Source organism: Amphiprion ocellaris, chromosome 19, assembly GCF_022539595.1.
Source record: "Amphiprion ocellaris isolate individual 3 ecotype Okinawa chromosome 19, ASM2253959v1, whole genome shotgun sequence".
NCBI lineage: Eukaryota > Metazoa > Chordata > Actinopteri > Pomacentridae > Amphiprion > Amphiprion ocellaris.
Genome location: NC_072784.1, coordinates 30,914,609 through 30,929,926, shown reverse-complemented (window position 1 = coordinate 30,929,926; position 15,318 = coordinate 30,914,609). Strand labels below are relative to the sequence as shown.

General features: G+C 39.2%; 2 protein-coding genes across 5 annotated transcripts; one reads left to right on the top strand and one right to left on the bottom strand.

Annotated features, from left to right (window-relative positions):
- The first annotated feature begins 101 nt into the window (after positions 1-101).
- Positions 102-5,765, top strand: LOC118470326 (uncharacterized). 3 transcript variants are annotated; one of them, XR_008599726.1, is made up of 8 exons: positions 102-1,167; positions 1,249-1,326; positions 1,501-1,533; positions 2,286-2,372; positions 2,454-2,540; positions 3,586-3,815; positions 3,889-4,280; positions 5,573-5,655. XR_008599726.1 is itself a non-coding variant. In XM_055005123.1 (7 exons), the coding sequence occupies exons 2-7, from the start codon at positions 2,509-2,511 to the stop codon at positions 5,650-5,652; spliced, it is 576 nt and encodes a 191-aa protein (XP_054861098.1). In that variant the 5' UTR covers positions 1,570-2,372; positions 2,454-2,508; the 3' UTR covers positions 5,653-5,765. The 3 variants fall into 3 exon arrangements, 2 of the variants coding, with proteins under 2 accessions (XP_054861098.1, XP_054861099.1); XM_055005123.1 differs by lacking the exons at positions 102-1,167; positions 1,249-1,326; positions 1,501-1,533 and having other exon boundaries at positions 1,570-2,372; positions 3,889-3,969; positions 4,049-4,135; positions 4,215-4,280; positions 5,573-5,765; XM_055005124.1 differs by lacking the exons at positions 102-1,167; positions 1,249-1,326; positions 1,501-1,533 and having other exon boundaries at positions 1,570-2,540; positions 3,889-3,969; positions 4,049-4,135; positions 4,215-4,280; positions 5,573-5,765.
- Positions 5,766-5,812: 47 nt separating this feature from the next.
- Positions 5,813-14,485, bottom strand: c19h17orf75 (chromosome 19 C17orf75 homolog). 2 transcript variants are annotated; one of them, XM_023270825.3, is made up of 10 exons: positions 14,181-14,485; positions 13,739-13,813; positions 13,194-13,319; positions 11,835-11,963; positions 11,591-11,651; positions 11,366-11,485; positions 10,295-10,359; positions 10,017-10,156; positions 9,835-9,938; positions 5,813-9,144 (listed from the first exon to the last, which is right to left on the bottom strand). In XM_023270825.3, exons 1-10 carry the CDS (start codon positions 14,321-14,323, stop codon positions 8,929-8,931), a joined length of 1,179 nt encoding a protein of 392 aa, XP_023126593.1. In that variant the 5' UTR covers positions 14,324-14,485; the 3' UTR covers positions 5,813-8,928. The 2 variants fall into 2 exon arrangements, with proteins under 2 accessions (XP_023126593.1, XP_023126594.1); XM_023270826.3 differs by lacking the exon at positions 13,739-13,813.
- Positions 14,486-15,318: the final 833 nt, after the last annotated feature.

Below are 15,318 nucleotides of genomic sequence, written 5' to 3'. Positions count from 1 at the left end.
TTTTTAATGGAATATCTCCATAGCAACCATCACTCCTGTGTTCTAATGCTACATTGTGTTAGCTAATGGTGTTGAAAGGCTCATTAATGATTAGAAAACCCTTGTGCAGTTATGTTAGGACATGGATAAAAGTGGGAGTTTTCATGGAAAACATGGAATTGTCTGGATGACCCCAAACTTTTGAATGGTAGCGTAGGCCAACTTTAAATTAAATTTAGATAAATTTAGTTTAAATTTAGAGCAACCTGAAATAGTACAGAGCAACTTTAATTAATATGGAGCAACTTTAATTTTTGAGCAACTTTAGCATAGAGCAACTCTAACAATATGACTAATATAGGGCAATTTTAACTCTTTTAGAGTAACTAATGTAGAACAACTTTAATTTTTGAGCAACATTAACTAACAATATCTACTTTAGTTAATATGGGGCAACTTTAACTCATTTAGAGCAACTTCAAATAATATAGAGCAACTTTAATACTATCAACTTTAGCTGATATAGGACAACTTTAATGTGGAGCAACTTTAAATAATATAAAGCAACTTTAACTCCTTTAGAGCACCTTTGATATGGAGCAACTTTAATTTCTGAGCAACTTTAAATGATGTAGAGCAACTTTAACGTAGAGTAACTTTAATACAGAGCAACTCTAACGATATCAACTTTAATATACGGCAACTTTAATACGGAGCAGCTATTTTTGAGCAACTTTAACTCCTTTAGAGCAACTTTAATTCATTCTGAGCAATTTTAATATAAATCAACTTTAATGTAGAGCAACTTTAACTCATTTAGAACAACTTTAATATGGAGCAACTTCAATAATATCAACTTTAGCTAATATAGGTCAACTGATGCCACTGTGTGTGTGTGAGTCCTTTAATAACAGCAGCAACCTTTGTTCATTCCAAAAGTTGACGGATCGAGCATAAGATTGACTGTTTCTGAGAACAACTGTGAGTTCTGTGGTACTAAATAGAGAAGTGAGTGAGTTCTGGGGGCTGTGGACGATACTGCCTACTCGATGTGAAGAGGAAGTCACACAAACAGGTAGAGTTAAAACAGCCGTGGTGTGAAATTATCCACAGTTAAGGGTGAACATGTCGGCAGACGGGACCAAGTTATTATTCGAGGGCTTTCTGCAGAAAAGAAAGGACACTCTGGTGAGTCATACACTCTTCTACCACTTTAATTACAGCTGATTCAGAAAGAATCTCAGGTTGTTTTGTATGTTTTATCCATAGAAGATAATGTGGGTCACTTATTGGTTCAGACTCCAGAACACCACCTTGTTCTTCTACACTAAGAAGAACGGCAGTGCTGTGAGTACACATCCACTGAGGCGTTAAATCCTCTAAATGTGACACATTTAGGCTTCATCTGTCAAATGTCCCTTAATAATTACCTGCAGATGACTACAGTACATAGTGAAATACATGCTTTTATCATTTTAAAAGCTCTCAATATGTTAAATACTGACATTATTCTCTCCACAGTTGCACCTGAGAGGATATTACTACATCTACACAGTGAGTCCTCCACTCTTTATTACACTTCACACAGGAGGAATGGATTATTCCTGCTTTGGGAAGTTCCTAAATGCTTTATTTCTGATATAAGTGTGGCATTTTGCCTTTATTTGACAGTAATAGTAGAGATATAGATGAGTGGGAAAGTTTCGGTCACTAGTTCTGTGTCATATTGACATTACTCATATGGAATGTAGTCTTACATATTTATATCTATGCCATGTTATTTACATTTAATGTTCAGCATAATGAATACTTCTGGTATTTGGTGTATTTTGATATTTACATGCAGAGTAATGTGCACAGTACAGGAATAAGGCTGCAAAATTAAAGCGAGGATGCTTCAGAAATCATGCAGTAAATTAAAGAAATCCAGTCAGTTTGGTTTGAGATCTGTTTGTGTTGATTGCAAACAGTTTTTCAGTGTTCTTGGAGAACTTCTGTGTTTCTTTATGGATTCAGGTTGTCTCAGTGTCTCTTCATGTGCAGGTCAAGCCTCTGAATCAGCCTCTTGCAGGACTCTTTGTTCTCATTGTGGCTGGAGACGGTTGTTTCTAACTCTGCTTGCATGTTTGAGGTTGTTGTCGAGCTGCAGAGTTAATTTTGGACGATCAGATGTTTACCTAACAGCGCTGAGACAGATTAGAAGGTTCACCATTCACCTGGTGTTGGGCCTGCTTTCATTTTTACTTCACTCTGTGTAAAGGGCTTCATTAGGACTCATAATAGTGATTTAAGGTCTGTCTGTTCAGGTGCAGTCAGTGAGAGAAGTCCAGAAAGCTGACAGACAGCGCTTCATGTTTGAAATCATCATGACGAGTGGAAAAAGAAAAGTGTTGGTGAGTCACAGCTGTGCTTTGAGAGTCTGCAGGTCCAGTGACCAGCTTTAACCAGATTCTTGTCCTGGAAACTTCCTGCAGGCAGCAGAGACAGCAGCTCTGAGGAAGGAATGGGTCAGGACACCTCTGGAGAGCCATGAACCTGTCCACCAGCAGCTCAGTCTCTCAGTGAGTAGGAGGTCGTTGGGCTCAGGACAGCTGGGATCACCAAGAGTGTCCAACATGCGGCCCACGGGCCAAAAGCGGTCCTCTAGAGGGTCCAATCCGGTCCTCAAAGTGTAAAAATTACAGAGGAGACATTAACTGCAGATTGTAAATTAGTAAAACTAGAAATTTAAAATCATTTATAGACCATGACAAGTTGCTTTGATCAGAAAGTAAAATACTAGATTGTTCTTTGTTCTTTTGTCATTTTGTGTCTAATTTTTGTAATGTTTTGTCTTGTTTTTATTGTTTTTTGTCATTTTTTGTCTTTTTTGTCGTTAATCTCACATTTTTGTCGTTTTGCGTTTCCTTTGTGTCTCGCTTGTGTTTTTAGTCGTTTTTGTCATTTTGTGTTTTGCTTTATTCGTTGTTTTGAGCATAGTTCACGTCGTGTTGTGTTTTTTGGTCTTGTTTGTGTTGTTAGTCTACTTTTTTATTGTTTTCTCTTTTTTTTGTCAAATTTTGTCTTTTTTTATTTTGTTTTGTGTCATTTGTCTAATTTTTTTCATTTTGTTTCTCTTGTTTCATTTTTTCTTAAATTTTTTGTCTCGTTTTGTTTTGTGTCGTTTGTCTTGTTTTTGTAATTTTGTCTCATTTTTGTTGTTTTTTTGTCTGACTTTTGTCGTTTTGGTCATAAACTACTACATCATTCAGTTCTAGACTAAATGTGTGACTAGATGTTTTGTGTCTTTGTAGATAAACTGTGATCTGGAAGTTGTAATGTGTAAATGATAAACTGAGGCTGAATGTTGATGAAATTGAATTTACTTTTCTGAAGAAATTTCAGGTTGTTCATAATGTTTTGTAAAAAGATAATTCCTTAAATGTGAACATTTTCAGAATGTGCTTTTTTGCTCTAAAACAATGGAAACATTAGGAGTTGATGTTATTTATAGGTCATTATGCTGTGATTTTACTGGTCTGGATCACTGGAGATCAGACTGGGCTGAATGTGGACCTGAACTAAGATGAGTTTGACACTTCTGGGTTAATTAATCCACGTTTCCAGCCTCCAGATGTGCGAGCAGCAGCCAGACAGAAGACACAGCAGCAGGACACCTGTCAGTGTGATCGAGCTGCTTCCTGCTCGGCCTCTTTCTGCTCCTCCACCTTCAGACCACCTCCAGCCTGAAGCCAGAAGCATCAAACCTGCCGTGGACCAGCCTGAGGAGCAGAGCGGAGAGGAGGAGGCCATCTACCAGAACACACTGTTGGCCTGCAGCTACCAGGACCACAGCGGTAAACACTGACAGAACCTCTGCACCTTCAGGCTGTGAGTTTCCAGCTGCATGATGCTGAACTTCTGTTTCAGATGATCCTCAGAGGTGCAGTGAGCTGAACGATGCAGAGAGCAGTCTAGAAGGAGACTATGACGTTTTACCCGTTAGAAACAGTAAGATCTCAAGTATGCATTCAGTAATTAGCAGTTTTCTGTCACCATGCACTGACTCTGGTGTGTGATTTATCTTTAGAAATATGTGAGGCGAGCATTTCAGCAGAGATGGATGAGAACATCTATGACTTCCCTCAGTCCTACAGGACTTCAGCTCAATGTCAGGGTGAGATAGAGTTTACACTTATGAAGAGCTGGTTATATTGAAATTATAAACATGTTTTCTGCGGTTTTGTCGATTTCAGACCTCACAGAGAGCATCTATGACGTACCGAGCTCTCTTCTGAGGAAGATGCCTGAAGACAAAACAGGTAACATGTCAGCATTAAATGGACGTTAGAGCAGCAGGAGAAATATTATTTAACTAATATAGAGCAACTTTAACTAATATAGAGAAACTTCAACTCATTAAGAGCAACTTTAACTAATGGAGAGCAACTTTAACCAATTAAGGGCAAATTTAAATAATATAGAGCAGCTTTAATTCATGCACACTACCGTTCAAAAGTTTAGGGTCACTTAGAAATGTCCTTATTTCTGAAAGAAAATCTTTTTTTTCAATGAATATACCATTAAATGAATGATAAATCCAGCGTAGACATTGTTAATGTGGTAAATGACTATTGTAGCTGGAAACAGCTGATTTTTAATGGAATATCTCCATAGAGGTACAGAGGAACATTTCCAGCAACCATCACTCCTGTGTTCTAATGCTACATTGTGTTAGCTAATGGTGTTGAAAGGCTCATTGATGATTAGAAAACCCTTGTGCAGTTATGTTAGCACATGGAGAAAAGTGGGAGTTTTCATGGAAAACATGGAATTTTCTGAGTGACCCCAAACTTTTCAACGGTGGCGTAGGTCAACTTTAACTCATTTAGAGCAGCTTTCATTCATTTACACTACTGTTCAAAAGTTTGGGGTCACTTAGAAATCTCCTTATTTTTGTATTTTAATGTATACTATTATCTAAGATAAACAAAATTAAATGAAATTATCCAAAGAAATGATGCTTATTCTGCAGAGGAGAAGTGTTTTGCTGTTACATATGATGTTTCTGCATTAATATTTCTGCTGGATTAATGTGAATGTTGCTTTCTATTGCTCTAAATGTTGAAGGCTGAGCTAATTTTAGCAAATTTTTAAATCTTTTCTGTCCTGTGAGAACTGCAATCATCTAAATAGTCAATTTTTGACTTGCTCAGGAAAACATTTTAGCTTTGTGATGATGTATTTTACAATTAAGAGTTGTTGTTGTTGTTTTAATAGACCTTAGGAAGTAGGAAAATGCTTTCCACTCATAAAGGAGCGACAAATCTTTCACTTTGTCAGAAAAATACAAATTCAGAATCATCAGATGTGAAGAAATCTTTTTCCCTTGAGGGGTACGGCACTTTGTGATCCTGAAAAGATTGAATGTAGAGGAGTAAAAAGCACAAGTTGAATGGTGACGGAGCTGAGTGGAGGCATAAAGTCACACAAAATAGCTCAAGTCAGGGACAAGCAGCTGAAGTTTTCATTAATTTAACTACTAACTGTTTATAATGTGGTCATTCTGAAGTGTGCTGCAAACATTTTCTCATGTGTTTGTTTGTGGTTGCAGATGAGCAGCTGGAGGAAGAATCGAGCTGGAAGGTGTCGTTTGAGGACAGCAGCAGCACATTTAGCTCACAATGCATTTAACTCTTCCATTCTTTGTACACAAGTTTCCGCTTAATGCCTCCGAGTTTCAGGTTCGAGTCAGACAAACTGTATTTATGCAACAGATACAACAAGTAAATAACTCTTTTTTTGGACGTTGTTCAGCTTTTCTGCGTTTGACAACAAGCAAAACCACGACAGAGAGATTCGACTGTGGGGTTTATTTCAGCTTATGTGATCATTTTTAACTATGGAGGACACGCTGTACAGAAGAGTCTACAGAGAAGCACTGTGGCTCACAATAACTTTCCATGCCACAAGGTTCACTGCTGAAACGTTCACACCATAAACATCCATATTGCTGTTTCACACACTTTGGATTTAAGGGGAATGATCTGAGCTTCAACCCTTCATGGGTTTTATGGAACATAAAAAAAAATACAGCATCTCTTTTATCGTTTCCTGCAGGCAAATAGAAACTGCTAATTCCTCGTGTTTTTGACATGTTGCCTGATATAATACACTAGAAAAAAACTGAGATTAAAATATCACCTGAACAATTAGAACAGGGCTGTCAAACATGCGGTCTGCGGGCCAAAACCGGCCCTCCAGTGGGTCCGATCCGGCCCACTTTGTAAAGTGTAAAAATGACAGAGAAGACATGAACTGTAGATTGTAAATTGGTGAAACTATAAATGACAAGTTGTTTTGATCATAAAGTAAAATACTACGGTAGATTGTTCATTGTCCTTTTGTTGTTTTGTGCCTCGTTTTGTAATATTTTTGGTTTTTGTCTTTTGTCGTCTCATGTTTTTGCCACTCTGTTTCTCACTTTTGTTGTTTTGTGTTTCCTTTTTGTCTCGCTTGTGTTTTTTGTCATATTTTTGTCATTTTGTGTTTTGCTTTATTCATGGTTTTGTGTATCATTTTTGTGTTTTTTTTGTCTCACTTATGTTGTCTATTTTTTTGTTGTTTTGTTTCTTACTTTTGTCATTTTCTGTCAAATTTTTGGTGTTTGTCCATTTTTTTGTTGCATTGTAACTTTTTTGTCTAATTTTTTGTCTTGTTTTGTTTTGCATCATTTGTCTCATTTTTTGTCATTTTGTTACTCGTTTTTGTCATTTTGTGTCTCATTTTTGCAATATTTTGTCGTCTGTTCTTTTTGGACTTTTTTGTCTGACTTTTGTCGTTTTGATCATAAAGTAAAATACTACACTGGTCAAAAAAATTAAAGGAACACTTTTTAATCTAAGTATTGCATCAAGACAGTTAAACTTCTGGGATACTGATCTGGTCAAGTAAGTAAAAGAGGTGGTTTTTAGTCAGTTTCAGCTGCTTTGGTGTTCATGAAATGAACTGGTGCTCTGTGCTTTTCACAGATGAGAGCAGGTTCATCATGAGCACATGTGACAGACATGAAAGGGTCTGGAGAAGCTGTGCAGATCGTTCTGCTGCCTGTAGTATTGTTCAGCATGACCGGTTTGGTGATGAGTCAGTGATGGTCTGGGGAGACATGTCCATGGAGGGACACACAGACCTCTACAGGCTGGACAGCAGCACTCTGACTGCCATTAGGTATCAGGATGAAATCCTTGGACCCACTGTCAGACTCTACACTGGTGCAGTGGTCCTGGATTCCTCCTGGTACACGACAATGCCTGTCCTCATGTGGTAAGAGTATGCAGGCAGTTCCTGGAGGATGAAGGAAGTGATACCATTAACTGGCCCCCATGCTCACCTGACCTGAATCCAATAGAACACCTTTGGAACATTATGTTTTGGTCCATCCAACACCACCAGGTTGCTCCTCAGACTGTCCAGGAGCTCAGTGATGCCCTGGTCCAGATCTAGGAGGAGATACCTCAAGACACCATCCATCGTCTCATTAAGAGCCCCGACATCATGAGGCTGCATACAAGCACATGGAGGAAACACCAACTACTGGGTACCATTCTGAGTTGCTGCCAAGGAATTTCAGAAAGATGGACCAGCCTGCACCATCAGTTCTTCACTTTGACTTTTGTCTTGAATTCAGCCCTCTGTAGGTTGATCATTGGTGTGGCATCTTTTCATTCCTAACACATTATCCAGTCCATATCAACGTAAATATCCAGTTTGTTTTTTCACCGCATTGAAATATGTGTTTTCAAAGTGTTCCTTTAATTTTTTTGAGCAGTGTATATCATCAGTTCCAGATAGCTGTGACTAAATGTTGTGTTCCTTTGTAGATAAACTGTGATCTGGAAGTTGTAATTTGTAAATAATAAACTGAGGCTGAATGCTGCTGAAATTGAACTTATTTTTCTCAAAAAACTTCAGCTTGTTTATAGTGTTTTGTAAAAAGATCATTCCTTAAATGTGAGCATTTAAAACAAAGGAAACATTTGAAGTTGTGGTTATTTATAGGTTATTATGCTGTGATTCTACTGGTCCAGATCACTGGAGATCAAACTGGGCTGAATGTGGAACCTGAACTAAGATGAGTTTGACACCTCTGGTCTACTTGTTAGAATTAAGGTATTACTGAGGGTTTAGTAAATGTAGTGACTGGTCAAAGAGTGAATGTTCTGTTTGCAGTGAAGCCGGTTGTAAACAGGAAATAATTAAAGTACACACCATATCCATAAAGTACACGCAGACACTTCCAGTATGTACATACAGTAGATAAAAATAAAAAGTAGTGCAGGTTGTAAGCAAAAACAAGCTCTATTTAACAAGCAATGCATAAAAGTGATTTGTGCATTTGCAATATGAAAACTAGTACAATCAAAAAAAGAACTGAACAATAATAAAACAGTATTTGGACATTAAATAAACATTTGGATCAGTTCTATGTTGAGATCATTGTCAGTCTGCAAAACACTAGAAATAATATTTGGTTCATAGTATCGTTATGTACACACACAAACACACAAACACACATAAACAAACACACAAACACACAGTCCATGCCTACAGCTGCATCTAAAATGATTTGTATTCAAATCACTCTTTTATGTTTTCATATCTTAGTTTCTAATTAACAACTTAATGTCAACACTCCGTCCTGTTACTGATCCAAAAACTACCACTAGTCAAAAGAAACGACAGATTAGCTGAGAAAAGGTGAATGTTCAGTGTTTTACAGTACAGATTACAGATCTAACCACCACTCCTCTGTCTCTGGAGCATTAGTAGAGCCAGCAAAGGAAACTTTTAGAACATGCATTTAAATTGTGGAGCTGGCGTATTCAAATGTTTTATCAGGGAATCTAATGTTTTTGATGGGATGTAGTGTAGGTTTAGGTAGCTGTTATAAAGAACCTTCATGTGGTGGAGTCATGCCTGAGCCTGTTCCCGTTCCCTGAGGAACTCCTCCAGCACGCCGATGATGCTGCAGGCTTCAGGCAGGTCGCTGTGTTCCGCTCGGGCGTTCTGCAGCAACACGTCCCCGTTTCCACATCCCTGCAGGAACTGGCAGCAGCGGAACAGAGCGTAGTGACTCATCTCAGCCTGCCGCACGAAGCGCTTCAGACTGTTCATGTCCTGGATGGCCTGCATCACAGAGGAAGTGAAAAATGGCAAGAGATGAAGATGAAAGAACGAAACGGAAAAAAAGAGGATATATTCAATCCTCCTGAGACCTGGCCCGTTCATTTACATCAAGGGTGTCAAACATGCGACCCGCGGGCCAAAACTGGCCCTCCAGAGGGTCCAATCCGGCCCACAGGACAACAGAGTAAAGTGTAAACATGACAGAGAAGACATTAGCTGAAGATTGTAAATTAGTAAAACTATAAATTTAAAATAATTTCTAGACCATGACAAGTTGTTTGGATCATAAAGTAAAATACTAGATGACAGAAATCACAAAAACAAGTTAAACTGAAAAACACTTTTTCCCTCAGTTCTCAGTAGGATGGATTTGCCAAGAGGAAGTGGGAGCAAACATTTCTCCAATTTGTGGGCTGGTGGAAGATGTCTGAAACTAATAAAGGTTTGAACGATTTCAAATACAGAACTGAAATCTATTGGAATTGTATGTTATACCAATAGATATTCTACTAATTAATTAATGGCTAGGTGTCTTTTTTTAATGTAATTTAGCAGATGCGACATCATTAAAGCATGTTGTGCTCAAATTTACATGACAACTTGATTTTAGGAACAGAAAACAGGATCCAGAGACCACAAAGAGCTGAGAAAACCCCGCTAAAGTGTGTCTTTGTGTGTGTGTTTTCTCACCTTTAGTTTGAAGTTCTCCAGAATCTGCCTGAGCAGGAAGGGGTTACAACGCTCAGCGGCGTTTAGAAATGCCTGAATCCAGTCATCACAGAAACGATTACTGACTGAGGGGAGAAGATATCTTTATTAGACTGTTAGAAACACAGACGCAGCGTGTTTCTATGTCCGAGGACAGGACTGACCAGTGTTGGTGAGACTGGGGGGGCTGGTGGAGCAGTCTATGATCAGGTCAGACTGGGTGTCCTCTGAGATGGCTTTACACAGAGACGCTGTGGTGGCGTCCTGCTGGGAAAGACCCTGCAGACTGGCTGCTTTGATGAACCTGGTGCAGAACACAACAGACAGCTACTACACACTGCACTACACGCTGCACAACACACTGCACAACACACTGCAAACAACAGGCTGGCAGCTCTTTGAGGATGTAAAGATGAGGCAGGTTTGGTACTGGAGCCGTCACCTGGTCACGTCCGTCTTTGTCCTCTCGTCTGAGTTGATGATGTCCACATGAGTGTGACTCAGAGCCTGTAAACACAAAGTTTAGTAGCTGAAAGGCATCACTAAGGACGACATGTGGGTCATTCCAGAACTGGAGGACATTTGGGCTTCAAAATGTTTGAAAAATAAACCTTCTCTCTTACAGTTTTCTGCTCCATATTCATCAATAATAGGTACTGATTGGCTCAGCTTCCACATCAATGGTAGCATTTTTATTCCATGTTTTCTGTGTTGTTTGCTAACCCTACTCTAATCACAGTAACAGGGTTGTTAATCCATGCTAATGTGATCTTTTTCTCAGCAGTAGAAGCTAGATATTTAGCTGCTGTTACTGCTGACCAAGAGGACAAACTGACTGATGGAAAACAGTCCAAAGAATTAGTCTGATCCTGATAATATGAGGTAGAGTGAGACATTCAGTCAAGGCTGACAATGGGATGAAAAGATGAAAAATAGAAGAGAGGACATAACTTTGTTCTACACATTCTGTAGGAACACTGTTAGATGATGTAAACGACAAAAGAAATAAGACAAAACGACAAAAACATGGCACAAAACGACAAAAACAAGAGACAAAAAGACAAAAAAGACACAAAATGACAATAAATAAGACGCAAAATAACAAAAACAATTGACAAACAACAAAAATGAGACAAGAAACAATCAATGAAAAAAATAACAAAAATAGGAGATTTAAATTTAATTTGAACTGTTTTATCTGAGATTCAGTTTGGTCATCAGGGGGGTGGGACAAGAGAAAAATGGAATTTTAGGGAGAACTCCAGACTTATTTGGTATTTTTAAAAATATTTTCAAACATTCTTTTCTGCTACTTTTTTAGATTTGTCTGTAGATCTATCTGTGGTGAACTGTTTTAGGTGAACTGCTCCTCTTTGCTGATTTCTCTGCTTCTCACATTGTGTTAGTTGTTGTGTAATCTAATCATATATTTATTAGTTTCTACCGTGTATCTTAGTCCCAGTATCTCCTGGAAGCTTTTTTTAATGTACTGTGGTGCTTAAAAAAGACTCACAGCGTGCAGCAGGAAGCTGATGTTGTTCTGGACCAGCTGTACCACTCGATAAATGTGCATCACAGACTCCTCGAACCACTGGCTCAGATAAGGACGCACCTCCGTCTCAAGGTTCTGCAGCTAACACACAAACACACACACACAAATAGTAAGTCATTTCAACCTTACAGTAACAATACAACACCAAATATGTGGCTTCACTACACTGTTACTGCATTCTCATACCTCTGGGGTTTGCAGGCTGCTCTGAAGGCCCTGGACGTATTTATCAAGCTCCAGTCTGAATGTGTGTCGGGTCAAGGGGTCTGAAGTACTGCTGCCTTCTTAGAGCAAAGTTAAAATGATGCAGAACAACTGTAACAATGCAGCGAAGAACATTCTGTAATAGCAAGGATCCTGTACAATATTAATGCTGGAAAACGTGTAATGTTTCTTATAAAATGTGCAGCTCCTCGACGCAAAAGGATATAAGTTCAGCCCTTTTTCAGACCCTCCCATGAAGCAGATCACATATCCGTTTCCATCAGCGTCCGGCTGTTCAGGAGATCTTTCCTGTTCCAGGAGACAACAGTAGCAGCCGACTGCCTGCTCTGGAATACTGCAAAGAGTAAATATCAATAGAGTTGTTTCTTCTTTCCACCTCTAAATCTGTTTCCAGCTAAACACAATCAAATAACACTCTGAGAGTTTATCATGTCCCTGCAACAGACTGGTGACCTGTCCAGGTGTCTCCTGCCTTCGCCCTCAGTCAGCTGGGATAGACTCCAGGCCCCTGTGACCCTAATGAGGATTAAGTGGTGTATAGATGATTGATGGATGGATGGATGGATGGATGGATGGATGGATGGATGGATGGATGGATGGATGGATGGATGGAGTTTATCATCAAAATCTTGTCAGTCTTCATAAGGTCAAACTCAATTACTCATTTGACTGGTGAGTGTCTACAAGATTTTAAGGAAAACTTGACACTTGACAGACCATGAACAATATTAAGTGTCTATATGACCAGTAACACAACCCAGAATTCTCCATGTATTATACTTCTTGCATTGCTGTAAGTCACAAGTGGCTGTTTAACCATCCTATCCATCATCTATACACCACTTAATCCTCATTAGGGTCGTGTGGGGCTGGAGTCTATCGCAGCTGATTTAGGGTGAAGTCAGGGGACACCTGGACAGGTAACAGTCTATCACAGGGCTACACATAGAGACAAACAATCACATTCACACCTACAGATAATTTAGAATCCTCAATTAACCTCAGCATGTTTTTGGACTGTAGGAGGGACCCGGAGAACCCAGAGAAAACCCATACATGCACAGGGAGAACATGGAAACTCCATGCAGAAAGATCCCAGGAAAGCTGGGACGCAAACCAGGATCTTCTAGCTGCAAGACGAAACTGCTAACCACCGAGCCACTGTGCATAAAACCTTGCTAATGGCCTTGATATGTTTTTCCTCTGAAGCCTTAATGGGATTATTTGTTTGGAATTAGACAGCAGGGAGGCTGTTCTTCTTCCCTTTTCATTACTGCTGTCTGAAAATGACAGAACACATGTTTCATTCTTGTTTTGTCCCTAAATCAACTGTTGCCCTTTAACAATGGGACCACATGCACTGCACCACCCCCTACAACGCAGCACCGTCATTAGATAACGACCTTTCCCAGGTAGATCTATAGCAGTCCACCTGAATGTCTGTCCAAGCCCAATGAATGAAACAACAGTTCTTCAACTGTGCAGCCTAAAAAAAAACTTTAAAAAAAGATTATTTTTTTTGCTGCTGACTGGAAGGTTGTTGGGGAATGTGAAAGCTTGTTACCTGAGTTCCACAGTGGCGATGTTTCCCATCCCTCCAAGCAGGGCTCCTTTGCTCAGCCTCCTTGAAATGTAGGTCCGCAGCTCTGGTTCCGCCTCCAGCGGCAGGCTGCTGTCGACCAGCGTCAGGCTGTGGGCAGGACACAGAGTCAGAACGGATACAAGCAGCCGGGCTGGAAATTTGGAAGCCAAACCAAGTCAATGGAGAGGAGATGAAGAAAGCTGATGACCATAAGCCACACATGATCCAACACAACACACCACTAAGCCACGATGCTGGAACTGTGCCTGGGTGTCACTTTAAAGCTTCACCAGATGATTCACTGCCAGCTTCACATGACGCATGGAAGTGAAGACACCGTTGAGATTGCAACCGAGCAGCACAGCAATGAGCAATCAGAACGAAATCACGAATGAAAACAGCACTGATTCCATGTTGACTGGACGTCCAGTGGCAGCCCGTGGACACACCAACGCACAACAGTGAAAGCCAGAGAAGACAGGAGCACTGAAAGCAAGGAGAAGGTGGACAGATGGCTCCTTTGTTACCTAAAGTCATCCTGACTGGTTGTGGAGTCTGCTCGTCTCTGGTTCCATGCCACATTTTCCCCAGAAGCCTCAGATCTAAGACAATTGACAGTTTACTCATCATCTGGTTAGTTTTTAACGTATGAAGTCGGTTTTTACCTGCATGAGTTTCAGGGACAAGCAACTACAACAACTGAAGAAACAAATAGAACTCATAATAATTCCACGTCTGGGATTTTTTTTCCTGGTTGCATTCAGGAAAAAATGATGCCTTCTGGAATATGGGTGAACAACAGTGCATACTAATAATTAGAAAATAAAAACACATTTTAAAATAATGACTACATAACAGTAACAACATACCGTGGAAACAAAGCTAACTGCAAAATTCTCGTTATTTACGGAGATAAAACACAGAAAGATGTCCGCAGCAGGAACCAGGGCGAGTAATGTCCACCTTTACCTGGTGCCTTGATACAGATAGATGGTGTAGTAGCAGTTGAGCTGAATTTTCTGGCTGTATCCCGAAATTTCCTCGCTGTCAAAGTCATCTCTCTCTTCCACGTCAATAGAATCCTGGAAGGACGAGGTCTGGGAGGTGAACATGCTGCTGCTAAACCCGCAAAACACGGATTTTATTCTGTAAATGCGCTGTTTAGTGGATATTAAAGCTCGTCTCACTTGCTGAGATTTTTTTTTAAAAAAAAGCGTAAACACAACTGCTCGTACAAGCAGCAGATACTTTCGTTTACGTGTCTACTGCGCATGCCCAGTGTGTACGTTCTGAAATATGTCCGAGTACAACATAGCGTTCTTATGTTAGTTCCTACGTCAAACGTGTTATTGCTAAAACTGTAGATTTAAGCTCTGCCTGATATTTTTCTGAAAACAATGTCGTAGTTTAAAGATTTAGCGATAGCTGACACTTTTAAATTCTAGCTGTTTAAAATGCATTACTATGAACTGTAGCTCGATGTAGATGTTGCATTAAACTGAAAATGTGTATGTTTCAAACAAGCAGTCATTTTGAATTATAGAGCAAATGGGAAGAAGAAAACAATTTCAGAATTAATTGCAAAATAAAGCAGAATTTTTAAAATTTAATTCTCATTATTTTTAGCACATATAACGTATTGGCCATTGTGTCAAAGTGCTTTACACAATAAACAGATTTGTGTTGTTTACAGTGTTATTTATGATGTAAATTTACCTGAGTAACTTAAATATTCAGGATTAGCCCTACTGTATTATAGAAAATACAGTTGTACCTGAATATGATAAATCTTAAAGCTCAGACCCTATATCATTATTAACCATGGAGATTAACATAACTAATACAAATATCAAGGCTGAGGCCCCACACTATTATCGATTATGGTGGTTCACCTGACAAATTTAAAAATAATGTTACGACTCTCCAAAAACAAGTAACCCAACAAATCCAAAAATTCTCTGGATTCCAATATATGCTTTCCATTCTTTTTAAAGATAAGATAAGATAAAGTTCTTTATTTCTCCCCACTCCAGGGGAAATTTACATTGTTACAGCAGCTTTATTTACAATATATACAAGGGTGGCAAAATTTTTTAACAGAAAAAAT